The sequence below is a fragment of the Rousettus aegyptiacus genome, unplaced genomic scaffold (assembly GCF_014176215.1).
Source record: "Rousettus aegyptiacus isolate mRouAeg1 unplaced genomic scaffold, mRouAeg1.p scaffold_m13_p_6, whole genome shotgun sequence".
Classification (NCBI taxonomy): domain Eukaryota; kingdom Metazoa; phylum Chordata; class Mammalia; order Chiroptera; family Pteropodidae; genus Rousettus; species Rousettus aegyptiacus.
Window position 1 is genome coordinate 98688043 of NW_023416309.1, and position 19127 is coordinate 98707169.

At 37.7% G+C, this 19127-nt stretch overlaps 3 protein-coding genes across 3 annotated transcripts in view; 1 reads left to right on the plus strand and 2 right to left on the minus strand.

Annotated features, from left to right (window-relative positions):
- LOC107513775 (keratin-associated protein 4-3-like) overlaps window positions 1-19127 on the plus strand; it is a 289405-nt gene that overhangs the window by 203642 nt on the left and 66636 nt on the right. The window lies entirely within an intron of this gene.
- LOC107513780 (keratin-associated protein 4-11) lies at window positions 1050-1590 on the minus strand. The gene has a single exon (XM_036221991.1). The coding sequence runs from the start codon at window positions 1587-1589 to the stop codon at window positions 1050-1052; it is 540 nt and encodes a 179-aa protein (XP_036077884.1). The 5' UTR covers window position 1590.
- Window positions 13910-14586, minus strand: LOC107513779 (keratin-associated protein 4-3-like). The gene has a single exon (XM_036221988.1). The coding sequence runs from the start codon at window positions 14579-14581 to the stop codon at window positions 13910-13912; it is 672 nt and encodes a 223-aa protein (XP_036077881.1). The 5' UTR covers window positions 14582-14586.

Sequence of the window (19127 nt, forward strand, 5' to 3'; positions counted from 1 at the left end):
GAATCCAGATGCTCTGAAGGTAAGAGCTATGACACTTACTTTGTTATCATGGTGCTCAGCACAGGGCTGAGACAGAGGACACTAGTAATACATGTTTGTTGAGCGAATGAGGCTTCTCAATGACATAGGGGCATACAATGGTTCTTTAAAAACATGTACCTTTTGACTGATGGTGTAAAAAAGGGAAAAATATTCCAAAGGGATCAGAGTTACACTTTAAGAAAGCCTTATCTGTCTATCATCTATCTGTTTATCTATCTATCTATCTGTCTATCTATCTATCATCTGTCAGTCATCTATTAGCTGCATTCTTTGGTTTAAAAAACCTCTGAAATACAGTGTTTTAAAAGATCGTGAATTGTGTCCAATCTCTCTAAAACTTCCCCCTTGTTATTATATTCATAGAGACAGCATGACACCAGTTTCACTTTTTTTCTAAAGGTTAGGAAATGATTAGTTGAATTGCCTAAGACTACAAAGACTTTCTAGAGAAAACTAGGGCTCAGTATCATTTGACCTCTGTTGGAGGTTGACTAATCTGGGCTATCCATTCAACAGGTGTAGACAAAATACAATCACCCAGGACCCACATATAAAACCTTTAAAAGAAGAAAGTAACAATCACATTCAATTTTCAGTGCCAGTAGAAAGAGATTTATTTTGGTATATGGAAATAACAAGGTTTAAGAAAATCTTTGCAAAGGTATATAAGAGAAAGACTTCATTGGACTTCAGTGTCTGAGGGGTTAAAATCCATGGCCCCACAAATGATGGAGACAACCTTCAAATTCCTTAAGCATGAGGAATAGATGTCCTGAAGACAAAGGGAGGGGTGGAGGAAATTAATTTATTAGGAGATTCTGAGTGAATTCATTTGGAAAGAATGGAGTTCGGATAGAAGTTAGAGTGTGGACAGAGTATTAGTAGAACTGGAGTTTGCTTATAGGAACCAAGAGATGGATTCTCTTGAGCACTCCATGTTTTTGAAAAAGGCAGGTCTACATCTGGGGAGAGATAGGAGAGGAGGAATTGGTATGTTCAAAGCAGATTCAGCAGCAAGGGATGGCACAGCACATGGGGCGGGGGCAGGTGGAGATGACACAGGTGGGGCGATAGCAAGTGCTCTGGCAGCAGACCTGGCCACAGACTGGGCGGAGGCAGCAGGAGGGGCAGCAGCAGGGGCGGCAGCAGCTGGAGCCACAGCTGCTGGAGCCGCAGCAGGAGGGGCGGCAGCAGCTAGAGATGCAGCAGCTAGGGCGGCAGCAGCTGGAACCACAGCAGCTGGGGCGGCAGCAGCTGGAGATGCAGCAGCTGGGGCGGCAGCAGCTGGAACCACAGCAGCTGGGGCGGCAGCAGCTGGAGATGCAGCAGCTGGGGCGGCAGCAGCTGGAACCACAGCAGCTGGGGCGGCAGCAGCTGGAGATGCAGCAGCTGGGGCGGCAGCAGCTGGAACCACAGCAGCTGGGGCGGCAGCAGGTGGTCCTGCAGCAGGTGGTCTGGCAGCAGCTGGGGCGGCAGCAGGTCTCTTGGCAGCAGCCTTGGCCACAGCCCTGGTCAGAGCAGACGGAGCCACAACAGGAGTTGGTCATGGTATCAGATGGGTGGAGGTTCTAGGTGGGTTTTCAGAAGAGTGAGGTTCTCGAGTATGTTCTATCCTTGCCCTCTGTTGCTTTTATACCCTGCTGAGGGGTACTGTGATCATGTACAGGACTCTTCCTATTGTTTATCCTAATTGAAAACCAATTAGTTATATATAGTAAATAGGATAATTGCGTTTATCTGGTAAATATTTCTATTTATAGAAAAGGCACCACTTCCTTTTCCTGTTGAATTATGAGCTATTTGGTTTGGTTAAAGCTCAGTGAATCAGCCCTCATATTTCTCCCTTTGTCAGATGTGTCTTTTCAGGGAGCCACAATATATGACATTGTTTCATCGGATTTTGCAAGTGTTAGTTTTCCAGTTATATATTTGACTCTAGGATAATATGTTGAGAATGGATTTTATGATGACTAAATCTCTTCTGTCAAAGAGGTTAAGAACAAGTCATATATTATACTGAGCGAAATAAGTCAGATAGAGAAAGATAAATACCATATGATTTTATTTATATGCAGAATCTAAGGAACAAAAAGAACAAACTAATTGAAAACAGCCTCAGGGAATGATCTGGTGACAACCAGAGGGAGGGGGTTTGGGGGCTGGGAGAAAGGGGTAAAGGGTCAAAAAAGTACAAATTAGTAGTTGATAGATGGTCGCAGGGATGGGGAGCATGGCATAGGAAATGCAGTCAGCAGTGACATAATGGCTATGTGTAGAGCCAGAGGGAAGATAGAATAATAAAGGAGATCATTTCATAAACTATATAAATGTCTAACCAATGTACTATATATTTGGAACTAAAACTAAACTAAAATAAAATGCTAAAAAAAGAACAAGTCATAGCAAATGCTGATAGTAAAATTAGATGAAAGACCCATCTCAGAACAGGGGGCAGAGACTTGTGTGCAGTGAGGAACACTGTGATCCCTTTGGATTTCCTGGATTGTCAGTGAGGATCCTAAGGAAGTTCCTATCTGTGTTTTTCTTATTGAATCATCTAACTTGAAACAGTTAGAATCAATGATTCACTACTTTTAAGTAGCGAAAACACATTGGCATGATGGGTCCCTTTTAAAATTATTAAATTATTATTGACATGATCTTCAGAGATAGGGTGTTATAAAGGAGTATTTTTATCTTATTTTGGTAGGTCAGCATACCCAATGGAATGTGTATAATTGAAGTGTTGTTGAAATACATTTTCTTATATTCTGAGCTATGTTTGAGATATAAGGGTTAAGCGTTCATCTCTGTTCCACAGGCACTTACTAAAGTAAGACCTGCATGACCCAAACATAGGCAACTATTAAGATTAGTAAACAAAATAACAATTATGTATTTAAATTCACATATTTCTTATGAAATATGAGGTAATACTAATAGTTACTATTTTTAAGTGCCTATTGTGTGTCAGGAATTTTTTGAGTCTTCTGTAATTGTTATGTTTAAACTTCACAAGGATTCTGAGGTAAAAACAATTTTATTTCTTAGACATGAAATAATTGAAGTTGAGAGATTGAAGTCACACAGTCAGTAGGGAAGGTGGTTCTCTCCTAGGATGTATGAAGAATAATAATCCTATGTCATTTCTCATGCTGTTTCATTTAGGTAAATATGCTTTCTCCCTTGTCAACTTGGCAAACTCTTGCTCATCCTTAAAGCCCAGCCCAGATACCAACTCATCTCTAGCTAATATATGTTTTGATGTCTACCACATTCAAAATGAATCCTTACCTCCTTTTTGCTCCAAGATATACCTGTGATCTAGGATATCGCAGTTTATTATAATTGGTTTATATCTCTATTTTTCCAATTCTTCTATATACCCCATGAGGTCAGAGATTGTCTTATTTGTATTATAAATATGGCGCCTAGCAATTGCCCTGAATTAATGTTAGTTGAGCAAATGTGGGATTTATTGAAAACATGTGGCATTTACTCACACTTTAACATACTATAGGTAATCAGCATGGAGGGAGAAGAGAAGAAAGAACATTCTATAATGGGGGCAAGATTAAATAGGGGTATATTTTGGCTTTAGGTGGAATAAATACCTTGTCTAGGTGATACGTGTAGGAGAGTAGAGAAAAATAATAGTTCACTGATTGAATGAGGATAATTTAAGGTTATTTTTGAATTTATACAAAGAGAGTGAATATCATATCATCACAAAGTTGGGAGAAAGGTATGAATAAATATCTAGATCTTGTAATATTATTTGTCTTGAGGTGGATGGAGTGACAGGAAGAGGGAAGAAAATTTAGGTGTGGTTGAGTCTAGGGTGAGAGAGGAATACTGTCTCATTTGGTGACAATGAATGTGGTAACCAAGATATTGATACAACAGACATTTCAAAGAGAGTCAAAATAGGCAGTAGAGGTATAGGAGATCCCATCATTAAAGAGGACTCATAATTTAATATTTTTTCAATTGCAACACAATTTGCAACTAAATTCTAATAGCGAAAAGGCAATTACTTATAATAAAAAAAATACATAGAAAAAAACTCAACATAAAGTAAAAAGACAAATGGCTAAATGAAAAAAGAAAAACAATTTGCAATTTATACCAAAGAAAAAGGGCTAATGTCCTTAATATATAAAGCATTTTAAAAATTAGATTAGAACAAAAGGTCAAAACTCTGATGGAAAAATAAAATGTAAATCTTTCCTCACCATTTAAATAAGAGTAGAAATGAAATTATATGAGACATAAGAGTAGAAATGAAATTATATGAGACAGCACTTCCCACCTGTAAGGTTGTCAACAATTCAAAATTTGACAGCATTCTTTGATAGTGAGACTATGTAGAAACAGCCATGCTCATGCTTTTCTAGTGAAGATTCTTTGGCTTGACTATCCCAATTCCATAAATTATCTAAAAAGCTATGAAGCAAAAAATATGGGAAAAAATGTTACACAAGATTATTTATAGCAGCGCTATTTGTAAAAGCAAAACAAACAAAAATGCTAGATGCAATTGGCGTATTTGTCAATAAGGTACTGGTTAATAAATTATATTGCATCCATATAATGGAATATAAGGAATAAGGAATATCTCTGTATGCTACTATGAAGTAATCTCTAGGACCTATTATTTTTTAAAATTAACTTTCATTTATATTAATTTGAAAAATAGTTGTCATAAAAAAGAATATATTATTAAGAGATAATAAAGCAGGTGGAGAAAAGTATGCAGTGTTTTACAATGTCTAAAAGACCAAGGAAACAAATGTAGAAAATATATATGCTTACATTACATTATTTTTTTAAAAGAATGAAAGACTAAAGAAAAGGTGAGAAAACACAAAAGGGGGACTTACACATCCAACCAAGATGGAATAACAAAGACTAGATTTACCTTCCTGCCTGAAACAACTAAAAAACAAAAACAAAAACCCTGATTGAATGAAAATGAATGAAACAGTGGTTTTAGATATAGACTGTCAGGCAGAGGAGAACATTTGTGCCTTGAGAGGAGACACAAATGAGGTGATCCCTAGGATTGCCTCAGTTTATTTCTTGAAGAGAGTTTCCAGGGTGCAGCTTTGGGAGGGAGAACCAGATAGAGCTTGGTAACCAACCTAACTGGGACAAGGGAGGCCAAGACAGCTGGAACTCACAGGACTGAGTACCAGAGAGAAGAGAATTGCACTGAGGACCCCAGAGATCTGCAGAAGCTCTACCTGAGTACTGATCAGTGCATGTGTGTGCAGAAACTATCCAAGGACAGAGAAAGACTCCCCCAACACCCACTCCCAGAAAGGGCAGAAGGAACAATCCTTGGAGCTGACGTCCATGTTATCATGAGCTAGAATGACAAATTCAGTAATTCACGAGGTATTGGATAGAGGACTCTTAAAAGTACTGCATCAGAATGGGGGAGATTTTTCTTAGAGTAAAGACTATTCCAGTCCCACCTCATACAGTTTCTAAGCAAGTCTTGAAAGGATCAAACTGTTAAGTAACTTAATTGCCTTCAGAACAGGTTTTCCAAAGCTTTTCTTTAATTTTTATCCATGAATTCCTGAGAATATCTGTTTTGTCTAATAACTGAAGAGACTGCCAATGAAAACTAAGCTGTGACTAAGGTGGTCAAAACTCTTCTTTAAAATGGATAAAGCCATGTTTTCTGTCCTATAAATGCAGGTAAAAAAAAAAAAAAACGTTTGTTCAAACTGCATAGAAAATCTTAAAGAAGAGTACCATTACACAATTCCTGTACAGGGAAGTATTGCTTTATTTTGGCATAGAGTTATAACATACGAACATTTGGAGAATAAGAATTAGAAAGGAGTATCTTTTTTGGACAATTTAGGAAGAGACTATAAAAATGTATAATCTAAGAATACTGAAATCAAAGTTCATTTTCTTGAACTTGATGATCTGGTACCCCAAAATTAAGGAAGAGGATCTGGGGAGAATTGGTTGCTCAAACAACAGTTGGCATGTTACAATCAGATTCACACTCAGATAAAAGGGAGAGGTCCAGGAGGAGTAGAATTTGGACTGAGACTAACATGTGCTCACAGTGTCAGTGGGCTCATTAAAATCATGAGACCCAGCTCAGTTGAGAAACATGGGCCTGTCCTAATGGTCAGCACAAAAGGAGGGTCTACGTCTGTGAGGACAGAAGTAAACAGAGATGATTCACACGGGGCAGGGGACTCAGCAGCAAGAGGAGGTACAGCACATGGGGTGGGAGCAGGTGGAGATGATACAGGTGGATTGATAGAAGTGGTGTGGCAGGAGACCTTGCCGCAGACCGGGAAGAGGGAGCAGCAGGGGCAGCAGCTGGAGCCACAGCCACAGAGGTGGAAGCAGCTGGAACCACAACTGCTAGAACCACAGCAGCTGGGGCGGCGGCAGGTGGTCCTACAGCAGGTGGTCTGACAACAGCCTTGGCCATTGCCCTGGTCAGAGCAATGGAGCCATAACAGGAGTTGGTCATGGTGTTAAGAGGGTGGAGGTTTTAATATTAGCAGGAGAACGCGAACTTAGTGAATTTGAAAGTCTCTCTGCTGAGGCTGCAGTGTCCAGGTCCTGGACCATTTCCTAGGTTATTTTCCTAAAAAAACAACAACAAAAAAATATATATTAGTCTAAAATTAGATCATAGTGTTTTTCTGATAAAAGATTTTAAGATGAAGAAAAATAAGCTTTCCTTTTCTGGAAAGGAAGATTTCCAGATTTGCCAATCTGATCTTTCCCAGAATCGTCATTCTTATTTTCTTGTTTGTCAAGAAGGCCCATCAATTGATTTAGTCACTGGTATTTACCTGTGATCTGTGTATCATTCCTTGATGCCGTTTGGACCAATTCTCATCATGTCAAGATCTCTTTGATGTCAAAAGAGAAGCAGAATTATAGTAGGGAATAGAAAGAAAAAGGTTAATCTGTGAGTTACCTGTGTGCAATGAGGAAGACAGACCCTATTTGTGAGTCATAAATGTTCATTAGATAGTGGACTCTAGCTGCTTCAAAGTATGTGCTAAGTACTACATCCTGTATTCACTTCAAAACTGTTGGCAATGACTCATTGTTTTTAAATATTGAAAGTTACTTAGAGGCAGCTTGACGGGACTCTCACTGGCCCAATATGGAGCAATGTAAGCACCAAAACAAATAATGGTAGTGATGGATTTTAACTCATTAAATAAGAATCCATGAGTCCATACTGAGACCAATTTCATAAAAAGACTTTTTTAAGGAAGATGAGAAAGTTACGGCAGTAAAATATCAACTAATAAATATAGAAGACAAAAAAGTTACAAAATCATAATTTACAACCCTTATAATATAACTTGATTCAAGTAAATATCATCAATGGATGCTATAACTATTGGGTGAAAGTTTGATGGGGGATAGGATATTTGTATACTTTCTAAGTAGTTCTCCATAGATCATTTATTAATTTCAAAAGAAAAGATAGTAACTTTACAGTACAGAAACTTGAGAATATAACCTTAACCAGGGGATCAAATTAGCATCACTAATAATGGGACAAGCTGACAAGTATCTCCTTAAGTCTCACACTGAAAGGACACATCACTGTAGTATTTTCGTCAAAATGCATCACCTGAATCTAATTATGAGGAAACATTAGGCAAACACAAACTAGAGAATATTCCACATAATGACTGGTCTATTCTCTTTTAAAAAATGTCAAAATCATCAAATATAAAAACAGACTGAAGAAGTGTTTGAGATTTAAGGAGACTAACTAGACAAAATACCTAAATGCAATGCATGGATATGGATAGAATTTCTCTATAGGACGTTATTGGTACAACTGGCAACATTTAGATATTAAATGTATGTTAGCTAATAGTAATGCATCATCATTTAATTTATCTTTATACTGGGATTATACAAGAAAATGTCCTTAGTCTTAGGATCTAAGTCTATCTCTGTCTAAATCATATCGTTTCATTTCCTTTCTTCTTACCTACTTAACTATCTATCTACCTACCTGCCTGCCTGCCTGCCTGCCTGCCTGCCTGCCTGCCTGCCTGCCTGCCTACCTACCTATGTATTTATTGGAGAGAAGCAAAATGTGGCAAGATATTGAATCTAGGTGAAGGCTATATGGAATTAGGAGTCCTTTCTATTATTCATGGCACTATTCTGTAAGTGTAATTTTTTTTTTTTTAAAAAAAAAAGGAATATCAAAAGGGATTGGGATTGAAAAAATATTTTTATTATTCATTGTTAATACATTGTATAGTTTGTATCTTTTGGGGGAAAATGCTAAAATATATAATAAATTTTATTCTATAGGAGCTCCTGCTGTAAGAATTTTTCATTTTTCTGGGTCTCTGAAAATACAGGACATCTGACAACATGGCTGATTAAGTTCATATTGGCAGATCTACCTTCTGGCACAAGCAAATAGAAATGCTTGAAAATATTTTTTAAATATTTCAATTACATAGATGATCTTGAAAAAAAGAGAAGAAAAATTCTCGTTTTCCAGATTGGAAAAACTCAAACTGCTTAGAGTAGCTGATGTCCTGTGGCCTGTGAAGGGTTGGTATCTAGTTACAGTCTCTAAGAATTGGAAGCTGGTAGTTAAAACCCATGTAGGTACAAGAAATGGAACTTCAAGCTGTCACAAGGCAGGGTTTAGAGTAAAGTTTACATTCTTAAAGGGACACCTTGTAAGTAAGGTAGGGACAAGAAAACCTTAATCTGCCCACAGGGGATCATAAGTGGTAATCGAGGCTCCTATGAACATCTAAATCACGGTAACATCACCAGGCTTTTTAATTTACACTTTATGCATAGTGAAGGAGTCTCAAGGTGAGAAACTATGACTAAATAGTGAATGTTCTTGGAATCATCAGAAACAAAAGCAAAAATCACAGCACATAAAAATAACTCCTATAAAGAAAAACTTAAAATAAAAAAGCATTAGCAATGAGGAAAAATAAACCTCTAAGAAAGTACACAAATTGCATGGGATGTCCATAGGGAAAAATGTTATACAGTATATGAGAAATAGTCCACCATAAGTAGCATAGTAGACAGAGGAAAGAAGTATATAAGCTCCAAGAATTAAGATGATTGAAGATTCTGAGGGAGGCTATAAATAAATTAGGGTCCAAAGAGGTTCTTGAATCTGTGGCTTGAAGTTTTTCAACGGTTTTGTCAAATTGTACCTGCCCCCACCCCCACCCCGACCCCCACCCCACTATCTCTGCATTTGTAGCTTCTGCTTTATTCTCTCTTCTTTCTTCATGGGACTCCAGCTTAACATGTATGTTAGACCTTTTCACTGTGCTCCATATGTGTCTTATGCTCTTGTCTATATGTTTTTTTGCTTACCTTTGTTTTCTCTGTACTTCAATGTGGATGTTTTCTCCTTCCAATTTGCTCTTCCTCTCTTTTCTTCTGTCTAATCTGTTAAATCTCACCTTCTATTCTGTCTAATCATTTATTAAATTCTGAATTTCAGTTTTTGAATTTTTCAGCTCTAGAATTTGCACTAGCTTTTTTGTTTTAACAGATTCTAGTTCTCTGATGAAATTTATCATTTTTATCTATTATCTCATATATAAAACGGTTATTCCAAAGTTAGTTTTAACAACTATTAATGGATCACCTTTCAGTCTATTTCTAGTGTCTTTTCTTTACCTTTTGTCTTATTTTTAGTCATTTGGTCCTTTATGTTCTGGCATACCCGGTAATTTTTTTTGAATGACAGACATTATATATGAAAAACTTTAGAGGCTCGAGGTGATTTTTATCTTCCACCTGAAAAGATTTAATTTTCTTAGCCCATGGGCCCTCAAGTCTGCCTACATAGATCAGTTCCCAATGCTTTAGAAGAACTGTTTTCTTAATTTTATCCAGTTCTCATAGTTATCTTCATTGAGAGATTTGTGTGATACCAGCTGCTTTGCCATAGCTGCAATTAGAATTCTGTTCTTTAATTTTTCAAGAAGCCACTCTCTTTTGGACTCTACGCTCTGCTAGTTGTCTCCTCTTCTCTGGCTAGTTCTTCCTAGCCCCTCGTGGTTGCTGTTGCTCTTCCTTCATTTTACAGATGTTGGAGTTTTGCATATCTCAGGTCATAGATGTCTTTTCTGTAGACAGTTAAGTTCCTATGACCCAGGAAACCACTTACAGGCCCATGGCATGAAAACCCACTTTAAATTGTAACTACTTCTCTACCAGCAATGTGTGAATGCTTGTTTTTCTCCATTTTTATTAACACAGTGATACACAAGAGATGGAGATACACAGATACATATATATAGATAGATAGATAGATAGATAAGATAGATATAGATATAGATACAGATACAGATATAGATATAGATATAGATATATAGATGTCTGTTAAAATAAATAGACATTTGCCTGTCTTTTTGCCTGCCTATCTGTCTTGATCAATATGATAGGTAGGTGAAAAAGTTTCCATGTGATTTGAATTTGCATTTCCGAGATTGAACAGCTTTTCAGATGTTTAAGAGCTATTGGTATTTCTTTTTCTGTAAGGAAAATTATAGAAAGTTTTTTATATTATCTGTAATTCATGTTTCTTATGATATTCTACTGGATTTAGTCTTCATACATTGATTTTTGCAGAAACTTTATATATTATAAAAATTAACATTTTATATAACACGAATTTCAAATATTTTTTTCTAGTTTGTCTTTTTAACTTTGTTTATGTGGTTTTTTTTGCCACATAGATGTTTACTTTTGATACAAATTAATTAATTTTTTTATGGCTTCTGGGGTTGATGTCATACTTTAAAAGGTTTTCCCAGTTGTAAATTTGCGTAAACATGGTCCTATAGTTTCTTTTGTTAAGTTCAAAGTTTCATGTTTTATATTTTCAAATATTTAATCTACTAGAAATTTATACGGTTATGAGATATGAGGTTTAAATGTTTTAAAATTTGATATCATAGCCAAACACCATTTTTTAAACACTACATTTTCCCCCTGCTGATTTAAAATATCACCTTTTCATATACTATATTCCCTTATGTATTTAGGTCTATTTATGGACTTGCTTTTTCAAATTCATTAATGGTTTTTCATGCGTTCGTACTACAATCATCAGTGTATAGTATTAACTTACTCTTAATGTTTATCAAGTCCAAGCCCGCCTTGCTAGATTCTGGCAATATGCTAGTGAACTTGAATATCTGTGTAGCCAAACATTAAATGTGGACTCGATTCCCTGACATGAGAAAGTAAATTATACCTGGCTGGATTCTGAAACTGGCATTGTAAAGAATGAATTAATTGAGTCTTTAATGGCATACCAGCCTTGCTAGGCTTGTTGCTCTTCCTGTAAATGTGTTGTATATTAGTTACAGCTGAAGCCATCATGGGAATGATCTTTTTTAATCACTGAGAATCCACTGTTAACCTCTAGGAACTGTTTTTCCATATACTGACCAGATAGGACTTGTCAAGGAGTTGATGGGAAGTAACACTCTTACTTCAGCTATTTCCTTAATCAGAACAGTCATCTCTTATTGCTCTTCCGGAATTCTATATTTCTTAGTATTTGCTCCCTAGAAGGGACTGAGCAATTCCAAAGGTACATATTTAACATGGCCAAATTTTAATTTACTTAAAATCTGTCTCAACTGTGCATCTAGGTAAACTGGATAGGACCACCGAATAATCACTCCAGTCACAGCTTCCCATTCATAACTAGTTCTCCCTTTATTTTCTCTATCATAATATTTCCAGTATCACTTTTGGACCATTTAGAGCACCACAACTCTCCCTGATAGAAATTACTGTACAGTTAGTGCCCGTACGTAGTTATCCTAAGAAGTTTTCTGTGCCGCTTTTGGCTGCTTCACCCAAATCTTTGCATAAGCCTTCAAGCCTGAGAGTAACTGCACCTTGCTGTTATGAGCCCTGGGTACTGAGCTATTCCTTGTTGCTTTCCCTGTACTCTCTCCACGCTTTTGTAGATAGTCCTCTTATTATCCAGTTTCAGTGTGCCATCGTGTTCCTGCTGTTACTCACTTCTTGTAAAAACAGGTAATTACAAGCCTCATATACTTTAAGACTGAAAAAGGCAGTATAAAAACTACATTCTTTGATTTAGTTGTAGCTAATAAAGCATCATGTTAAAAACAGCCTGTATCCTATCATTAGCAGTAACCAAGGACGAACATATGGAAGGATAAAAGATTCGTTAATTCTAGCACACAGAAGACTGGGCTGTACTCAGTAGAACGTTTTAGAATAAGTTGAAAAGGTGAAGCAGAAAAAGTGAGACACTCCTATGATCTGCTATGACTATAACACTCAACTTATGTTAGGGTGAAGCCCATTTTATATCAACCTATGTCTAGTTTGTCTCTCGACACCCTAACATTTTTTTGAAAATTAGAAATAACAATCAGCTCTTAGTTACATGTTAAGTTATTTGGAAATATAATACAGCTAATATGTAAAACTTTGTTATATGCAAAATTTGAATTTAAAATGTTTTTGATATTTTAAACTTATTGGCCCCTATATTTGTATAACAATGATATTATTGTGTATATTGTGACACATATTTACAGCTAAGAAGGATCATTCTCACCAGTGTTTTGGCGATGAGAAAACTGAGTCTCAAAGAAATATCCTGCACATGTTCTCTTAATTAACACCAAGCCAGGTGACAGAAGCCTAAAGCAGGAGAGTAAAACCATCAAATAGACGGGGAACTTCAGTAACGTGAGAGGCTAAAATTGTGAAGGAGTTTTAGTCTTGAAGTACTAAAATTTTTGGAATCTATTATTAAAATTTTTAAAAAATTTTTATGGAAAAGTTGCCATGGACTTTATAAATTTCCAGATCTAGATTTAGCAGATACAGTTAGTATTGTTTAGAGAGGAAAGAAGGAGGAATAAAGGAAGGAAAGAAGGAAAGAAGTAAGGAAGGAAGGGAGGGAAGGAGAGAGGGAGGGAGGGAGCTAGATAGAGCACCCAAAATTCACACAACCAATAATGGGACATACTGGAAGTAGAAATATAGTCAAGCAAAATTTAAATGACTTTATGGTCAACACACTGGAGTGTTTAAGAGACATTTGAGACATGTACCAAAGTTAGAGGGGACAGTGAAACAATTATACAAACTTTCTTTGCTGTTCTGTCAAAGAGAACACTATGCTAAGATAGTATTCTAGACCAGGTGGTGGTTCAATGACAGTAATGATAAAAGTGATATTTATTGAGAGCTTGTATTATTTGTCCCACCTCGTGTTAAGTGTATTATGTGGATTATGTCTTTGAACCTTTGAAGAATATGATGTACTGTCCCCATTTCACAGAAAAAACCTGAGCTTGAAGATGTTAAATAATTTTGTCTGTGTCATACAACAAATGCCCAGTGAAGTCTCAATTCCAAGTTAAATAACTGCTCTTGAACTTGCCATCCTGCATTTGAAGCAAGATTCCTTGGTGTGAGGTGATGGTTAAGGCACACATACACACATGTGCACACATGCCAAATCATTAACGAATTAGGAGATTTCAGTATCAGGGGAAATGGCTGTTTATTAAGAACATATGGAAATAATATTAAATGAAATCATCACATTTAGTGTACACTTAGATGAGACATTGCTGGTCCAAAAACAGATGAATGCGGGCCTGGGTTACAATCATTGGACAGAAATGTTTTCATCTGTCATTTCCTAAAACTGAACACCAACTCTGAATGTCAAACCAGAGCTGGCAGCGAAGAGTTCATTTCCCAGTCACTGGCTGGCTCCAGCACATTTTATATGACTTCTGAGGACATCTATAATGTAACAAAGATTACAGGCAGAGATTCAGCAGCAAGGGATGGCACAGCACATGGGGCGGGGGCAGGTGGAGATGACACAGGTGGGGCGATAGCAAGTGCTCTGGCAGCAGACCTGGCCACAGACTGGGCGGAGGCAGCAGGAGGGGCAGCAGCAGGGGCGGCAGCAGCTGGAGCCACAGCTGCTGGAGCCGCAGCAGGAGGGGCGGCAGCAGCTAGAGATGCAGCAGCTGGGCCTGCAGCAGCAGCTGGAACCACAGCAGGAGGGGCGGCAGCAGCTGGAGATGCAGCAGCTGGGCCTACAGCAGCTGCTAGAACCACAGCAGCTGGGGCGGCAGCAGCTGGAGATGCAGCAGCTAGGGCGGCAGCAGCTGGACACACAGCAGCTGGGCCTACAGCAGCTGCTAGAACCACAGCAGCTGGGGCGGCAGCAGCTGGAGATGCAGCAGCTAGGGCGGCAGCAGCTGGACACACAGCAGCTGGGCCTACAGCAGCTGCTAGAACCACAGCAGCTGGGGCGGCAGCAGCTGGAGATGCAGCAGCTAGGGCGGCAGCAGCTGGACACACAGCAGCTGGGGCGGCAGCAGGTGGTCCTGCAGCAGGTGGTCTGGCAGCAGCTGGGGCGGCAGCAGGTCTCCTGGCAACAGCCTTGGCCACAGCCCTGGTCAGAGCAGACGGAGCCACAACAGGAGTTGGCCATGGTATCAGAGGGTAGAGAGTCTGGATGGAATTTCAGAAGGTTTAAGTTCTTGAGTTTGGAAGTCTCCTCATGCCATGGCCTCTTATATACCACCTGAATGGGGTGAATTGTCAACACTATTTCCTTGTTTTTGTTTACCTAATATTTAAGTAGTTATTGAGTTACATAATAATGTTTATCTATTTAATGGTTTAAACATGTTGTGAACATTGTCTTTTCCAAATATGATAAATTCTATCTGATTTGCTTTCTTCTGAGTCATACTTGCTGGCATCTTCTAGACCACACTTTCCTCATCTTCCTCCACAGAAGGCTGTCATGCGATATTTGGTATTTGGAATTACAGCTCTTACACTCCCCACTTCCACCCCTCCCCACTCTCATATCCCTTATCAAAATGGGATTTGGGTAGAATATTTCTTGCATTTCCTCCAGTGACCAACGAGGAAGAAATCCCACCTGCATCATGTGGCATCTGGCATGGGACAAGTAAAAAATGACCCTTGTGGGTCATTTTTGAGCAATGGGGAAGGGGACAGCTCTACATTTGTATGATGTTGGTGACCTCTTCGCCCCTGGGATGGTCATGTTCTATATCCTAAAACCCTGGCAGGCAATTTATCTGTATGGTTCCTGTTACTACAGTGTCCCATAGCCCATTAAGTTTTTCTGTTGCTGTCATATAGGTTTGCACCACATCTCTCTAGCTGGTCTCTCTTAGGTTCTCAAAGACATAGCCTCATTTTTTATGCCTTATCTCACTCTTAATTTAAAATATTTTTTCAGTGGAGCTGGGAAATGTACAGTACAGTGTTTTTTGGATTAATGTGAAAAGCGAATGGTTTCCAGTCAATCCAACCTTATTTAATTACTATTTGTACTTATTTTCTATGGAGTGATTGTCCAGCCTGAGTGTGCATTAGAATTACCTGGAGGGCTTATTAAAAATAGTGGGGCCTACTACTGAGATGTAAGGTTGGTATAATATCTGCAAATCAATTAATGTGATATACTACATTAACAAATCGAAAGATAAAAACCATACAATCATATCAATAGATATGGAAAAGCATTTGACAAAATCCAGCATCAATTTATGCTAAAAACTCTCAGCAAAGTGGGAATAGAGGGGACATACCTCAGCATAATAAAGGCCATATAGACAAACCTACAGCTAACATCATACTCAATGGGGAAAGGCTAAAAGCATTTTACTTAAGATCAGGAACAAGACAAAGATGCCCACTTTCACCACTCCTCTTCAACATTGTATTGGAATTCTTAGCCACAGCAATAAAACAAGAAAGAGAAATAAAAGACATCTGAATTGGAAAGGAACAAGTAAAACTCCTTATTTGCCAATGACATGATACTATATAGAGAGAACCCTAAAAATCCCACCAAAAAACTGTTAGAACTGATCGATGAATTCAGTAAAGTAGCAGGTTACAAAATAAATATTCAGAAGTCAGTGGCATTTTTATACACCAACGATGAACTTTCAGAAAGAGAAATTAAGAAAACAACCTCATTTACAATTGCATCAAAAACTATAAAATACCTAGGAATCAAATTAACTAAGAAAGTGAAAGACTTGTTTTCAGAAAATTACAAGTCATTGAAAAAAGAAATTGAAGAAGACACAAATAAATGGAAGCATATACCCTGTTCATGGGTAGGAAGAATCAACATTGTTAAAATGGCCATACTACCCAAAGCAATCTGTAGATTCAATGCAATGTCTATCAAAATACCAATGGCATTTTTCAGAGAGCTAGAATAAATAATCCTAAAATTTATATGGAGCCATAAAAAAACCCAAATAGCCACAGCAATCTTGAGAAATAAGAACAAAGTTGGAGGTATCACACTACCCGATATCAAACTATACTACAAGACTACAGTAATCAAAACAGCATGGTACTGGCATAAAAACAGATACATTGATCAATGGAACAGAATAGAGAGCCCAGAAATAAATCCACGCCTATATGCTCACTTAACATATAACAAAAGAGATAAGAATATACAATGGGGTAAAGATAGTCTCTTCAAGAAATAATGTTGGGAAAATTGGACAGATATATGCAAAATAAGAAGCTGGATCATCTTCTTACACCGTATACAAGAATAGACTTGAAATGAATTAAAGACTTAAATGTGAGACCTGAACCATAAAACTTCTAGAAGAAAACATAGGCAGTAAATTCTCTGAGAAATTACTAACAGGAATTTCTTTTCAGATATATCTCCTTGGGCAAGAGAGATAAAAGAAAAATAAACAAATGGGATTATATCAAACTAAAAAGGTTTTGTACAGCAAAGGAAGCCATCAACAAAACAAAAAGACAATGAACTGTTTGGGGGAAGATATTTGCTAATGATACATCTGATAAGGGGTTAATATCCAAAATAAATTTAAAAATTATACAATTCAACAACAATAAAAACAAACAATCCAAATAAAAAATTGGCAGAAGACCTGAAGAGATACTTCTCCAATGAGGAAATACAGATGGCTAATAGACATATGAAAAGATGCTCAGGGTCGCTAATAATCAGAGAAATGCAAATTAAAACCACAATGAAATATCGCCTCATACCTGTTAGAATGACTATCATCAATGAATAAAAAAACAAGTGTTGGCAAGGATGCGGAGAAAAGGGAACCCTCATACATTTTCGGTGGGATTGCAAATTGCTATAGCCACTATGGAAAACAGTGTGGAGGTTTCTCAAAAAATTAAAAATGGATATACCTTTTGACCCAGCAATTGTACTTCTGGGTAGCTTTCGTAAGAAAACCAAAACAATAATTCATAAAGATCTATGCACCCCAATATTCATGGCAGCACAATTTACAATAGTCAAGATATGGAAACAATCTAAATGCCCATCAACAGATGATTGGATAAAGAAATTATGGTTCATATATACAATGGAATATTACTCAGCCATTTAAAAAATGAAATCCTACCATTTGCAATGACATGGATGGATGTAGAGGTTATTATGCTGAGTGAAATAAGTCAGACAGAGAAAGATAAATACCATATGATTTCACTTATATGCAGAATCTAATGAACAAAAAGAACAGTCTCACAAATATAGTGGATAATTTGGTGATGGACAGAGGGGCTAGGGAGCCTGGGAGAATGGGGTGAAGGGTTAAAGAAATACAAATTAGTAGTTGATAGTTGGGCATGGGGATGGGGAGTAGGCATAGGGAATGCGGTTAGCATTAATATGATTGCTAGGCGGAGGACCAGAGGAGGGAGGGAGCAATTAGGGGGATTGTTTTATGAACTATATAGATGTCTAACCAATGCATACTTGAAACTAATTTAAATAAATGTTTTAAAAAATTAAAATTAAAATTAAACAAATGTAAAAAATAGTGGGGCCTAGCCCCAGAGCTTCAGATTGCAGGGTGGACCTCGAAGTTCTGCTTTTCTTACAAGAATCTAGATGATATTGATGCTGACGGTCCAAGGACCACACTTAGAGACTGACTGTTTTATTCTGTTCAGTCAAACTTTTAAGACGTGCCTATATCACTCACATTCCTGCCTTGTTGATGGGATAATGTGAGAGACACAGTTGCCAGTTATTGGAGTTAATTGTGATTTAGAGTCTCCTTCTGTAGAATTTACAGTTTATTGGGAAGACCCCTAACACACACACACACACACACACACACACACACACACACACACACACAATGTGGAAGAGCAGTACACAGGAGCTCATAGATAGTAGTGTAATGTAACTAAAAGACTTGTACTTCAGGCAAATTAGCCACCTCCTTCCACCTCACAGATAATCACTATCCTGATTCTAAATAATCCTTTCATTGATCTTCGTTATAGCTTTACCACCTAGGTATACATCCTCAGCAATGTAGTTTAGTGTTATATGTCTTTGAATTTTATATAAATAGAGTCTTACTATTTATATTATGTATTTTAATCTTTCAATGTTATGTAAGAGTTGCGGTAGGCAGCCTATACAATAGCCCAATGATTTCTACCTTTTGGTGTCCATGGTCTCATATAATTCTCCCCCCGTGAGTAACTTGCTTCTAAACAATAGCACATGGCAACATCGAGTGATTAAGTTACACAAGATCGTGACTTCCATCTTGCTAACCCACTTTCTCTTTCTCACTGACTTCGATGAGTTATGTGGCTGTGTGAGAGAGACCTATGTGGCAAAGGCTGGGCACCGTGAGCACAGACTCCATTCAGCAACCAGCAAGGAGCAGAGGCTCTCACCTCCAAAGGCCCTCAAGGAATTGAACACTGTCAAAAATGACGTTAAGTGAACTTGGAAGTGGATTCTTCCCCAGTCAAGACATTAGATGAGATGCCAGTGCCAGCTAACGTCTACATTGCAGCTTTACAGAGCTGTACCGGTATTCTTAATCCACAATATAGAATGATTTGATGGGCAGACTATGACTGTAGGCATTTGCGTTTCAATCCAACTGAGGAACTCTGGAGACGGGTACAACTTGTCCCCACTCAAAAGAAGTGAGAGCATTTAC